Source organism: Myotis brandtii, unplaced genomic scaffold (genome assembly GCF_000412655.1).
Source record: "Myotis brandtii unplaced genomic scaffold, ASM41265v1 scaffold225, whole genome shotgun sequence".
In the NCBI taxonomy this organism is placed as follows: domain Eukaryota; kingdom Metazoa; phylum Chordata; class Mammalia; order Chiroptera; family Vespertilionidae; genus Myotis; species Myotis brandtii.
The window spans coordinates 2543205-2546901 of record NW_005358435.1 but is presented as its reverse complement, the minus strand read 5'-3'; the positions used below and the strand labels follow the sequence as shown (position 1 = coordinate 2546901).

Below are 3697 nucleotides of genomic sequence, written 5' to 3'. Positions count from 1 at the left end.
TCTTTATCCACTAATTGGTACGCTCGTGTAGGCCTGAGCCTTTCAATCTCTAGGGTCTAGCCCTGTGCCAAGCATGTAAACACTTCTTGTGTTACTGGGTAGTTGTAGGACATATATTTGATGTATTAATAAAACTTTTTAATAATATTAACAGGGAAGATGCTTATCTCTAGACTGATTTCTTAAATACTATACCTCCATTTGTATCATATCTTAAATGCCAAGAAGCTCAAAGTCCTTTTTGTACCTGTTTCTGTTCATTCTTGCCACTTCTGTGAAATAGCAATTCCTTTTATGGGGGAAGAAACTTAGATGCTTTTTGTTAATGGTCAAAATAAAGACTTGGGCACCTCTTACCTCATGGAGGTAAGTGCTGCTTTCAGGATCTGGGCTGCAGACAGGGTGTGAGAGGACAGTCCCCAATGCGGCCTGGGTGCCTGGGCATTGAGGTAAACCTGCATCTTCAAGTGATGCCCTTCAGAGATACAGCATCAAGAAGGCACATTCCTGTGCCTTTCTTATGTTGTCTTATCTCCAGATGATGAGGTTTCTGACAGTAGACTGTGTCACTTGGAACTATCTTCTTTATTAAGAGAAATAATAAGCCTGTTAATGTTCTGTGACATGCATTTTAAAATTGAGTCCTGTTTTTAAAATTAATACATTTTTTATCTTTATAGTTTGGAGCTGAATTTCGTCGTTTTTCACTGGAAAGATCAAAACCGGGAAAATTTGAGGAGTTTTATGGATTACTGCAACATGTTCATAAGATCCCAAATGTTGATGTTTTAATAGGCTACGCAGACATCCATGGAGACTTACTACCTATAAATAACGATGATAATTATCACAAAGCTGTTTCAACGGCCAATCCACTGCTTAGGATCTTTATACAAAAAAAGGGTAAGTACCACTGTTTACAAAAATTGTTTTACAGATAGAAGTGGTTTTATTTTTCTCATTGATAGGATACACAGACTTTGCCACAAACTTAATGAAGAGACATTTTCTGTGAATCTTACCATATTAAGCAACAAGTGGGTTTAAAACATTTTCGGTATTAATGATTTAATGATTATCTTTACACTTCACTAGTGTACTTTAGAAAATTTGTGGGGTTTTTTTGTTTTTGTATTTTTTTAATCCTCACCCAATAATATGCTTATTGATTTTAGAGAGAGAGGAAAAGGAAGAGAGAGAAACATCAATGTGAGAGAGAACATCTATCAGTTGCCTTCTGTATATGCCCCAACCAGGGATTGAACCCACAGCATTTCGGTATACAGCAATGGTTCTCAACCTGTGGGTCAAACAACCCTTTCACAGGGGTCGCCTAAGACCATCGGAAAACACATAGATAATTACATATTGTTTTTGTTATTAATCACTATGCTTTAATTATGTTCAATTTGTAACAATGAAAATACATCCTGCATATCAGATATTTACATTACGATTCATAACAGTAGCAAAATTACAGTTATGAAGTAGCAACGAAAATAATTTTATGGTTGGGGGTCACCACAACATGAGGAACTGTATTAAAGGGTCGCGGCATTAGGAAGGTGAGCCACCTAGCCAGAGCAGAAAATTTGTGGTTTTAATTACTTTAATTATAACCCTCTTAGATTTTTAAAAATAGAAATTCTGAATTTATTGAATCTTCACTTTAATGAATGAAATTTTGTTCATTCAGAAAGATGTGGTAGAAAGAGTATAACTTTGGAGTCAGAGAAACATTCCAGTCTTTTGGTGACAACCAACTTTCAAGTGCTATACTTAATAGATACCTAAAGGAAAGCTATTTATCCTTCCTGAGTCTCAATGTCTTTTTCTATAGAATGGACATATTATCTCATAGGATTACTGGGAGGGTTGAAAGAGCTAAGTACAGTGCCCTGGCATGTAGTAGGCAGGCATCCAGAGACTATTTTCTTTCCTTTCTCTTTTAGAATATTGTTCACAGAAAGCAAATTAGTTACTCATCTGGAAAATTAGATAGCAACTCATTATTTTGGAGGAATGTAAACGTTGATATTTGTCTCACAAAAGAACATTTGAAGTAGCCACTTTATATTGCAAACATTTTCAAATGTCTTTTGAGTCCTAAATTTTTATTTTTTTTAACTTTGTGTCTTCCTTCATGTGTGTCTCTCTGTCTGCAGATGGGCAGGGTGTGTGCCATTTATTCCTTTGTCTTTGGTAAATGAAGAGGTTTAGAAAGCTAGCAGGGAAGCAGCAGGCACTGTATTGGTGGGATAATTAAAGCCTTGCTGTGTTTGTAAACCAACCCAGAAAGCAGAGAATGGTAGGGATTACCCTTGAAGATGAAACTTTCTTTCCAATCAGTTGATAAGCTTGGGACCACTCCCAGGGCTTTGAAATTCCACTGATTATGCTGATTATGTATGTTAGCTTTTCTGGGTTTGGAGGAACTAAAGTCCACCAACAGAATAAACTGCCAAGCGTAACTTATATCTTTATCACTTGACTATTTACAAAATATTAACAAACACACAATTTTCCCTAAACCGCCCCCCTCCCCAGATGGATTTTGTAGACAACAGGGGTGTGGTACAATTAGAGTAGTACTTTAGGAGATTAATTTGGCTGTTGGGATGAATTGGAGGAGCAGCAGAATATGGAAGAGGGATGGACTTGAAGAGAAAATTGGTTTGGTTTTAGGGCAGAAAAGCTAATCTGGCTGGTGAGTTTCAACCGTGTTAGGAAATTAGAAATGGTAAATAAAGACCAAGGATAGACCCTTGGAAAGCTTTGTATAGAATGTTACAAAAGAAAGAACTGCAGTAGAGGAAAGAAGGACAAAACTTTTGAGTGGAAGTTGTCATTTTGAGCAGAATAATTTAAATAATTGTTGTTAGATAGTAGGCCTTTCTTGTTAGCAGTTGCAATTTTCACTAAAAATTTAGTTGCTCTCTGGAATGTGTATTCAAATGTAAAATGACTATTTTTAAACCACTGCCATCTGACAAAATTATCCCCTTCATTAGGAAGATTATATGAGTTGGATTATACCACCACGTGTTTTTGCTACTGGATTTGTAACACTTATGTGATCATGGGGTTAATTAGTCCTAACATCTTTTAAGGATGGTTATCTTCTGCTATTTCCTTTTTAAATGTTTCTATGTGAACAAAAGTTTTCTATGTCATAGAGATAAACATTCAGTACAATTATTAGCCCTCAGAGTTTGGCTTAGAAATAGGTAGTCCATTCAACAGACAATTCTTTAAAAAATATATAAATTTAAGCCCTGGCCTGTTTGCTCAGTGGTTAGTACAGCGGTTCTCAACCTGTGGGTCACGACCTCTTTGGGGGTCGAACGACCCTTTCACAGGGGTCGCCTAAGACCACCGGAAAACACGTATATAATTACATATTGTTTTTGTGATTAATCACTATGCTTTAATTATGTTCAATTTGTAACAATGAAATTGGGGGTCACCACAACATGAGGAACTGTATTAAAGGGTCGCAGCATTAGGAAGATTGAGAACCACTGGGTTAGTACGTCGGCCCAAGGACCGATGGGTCGTGGGTTTGATTCCTAGTCAAGGGCACATACTTTGATTACAGGTTTGGTCCCCGGTCCCGGTCAGGTATGTGTGGGAGACAACCAGTTGATGTGTCTTTCTCATGTTGATTTTTCTCTTTCTCTCTCTCTCTCTCTCTCTC

The 3697-nt window shown here is 37.0% G+C and overlaps 1 protein-coding gene across 1 annotated transcript in view; it reads left to right on the top strand.

The window, feature by feature from the left end:
• The first annotated feature begins 360 nt into the window (after positions 1-360).
• Positions 361-3697, top strand: part of PARD6B (par-6 family cell polarity regulator beta) — a 13125-nt gene continuing 9788 nt past the window's right edge. Inside the window, exons 1-2 of the mRNA XM_005866224.2 lie at positions 361-366; positions 681-903. Coding sequence (XP_005866286.1) covers positions 361-366; positions 681-903 — 229 coding nt within the window. The remainder of the gene's footprint in view (positions 367-680; positions 904-3697) is intronic.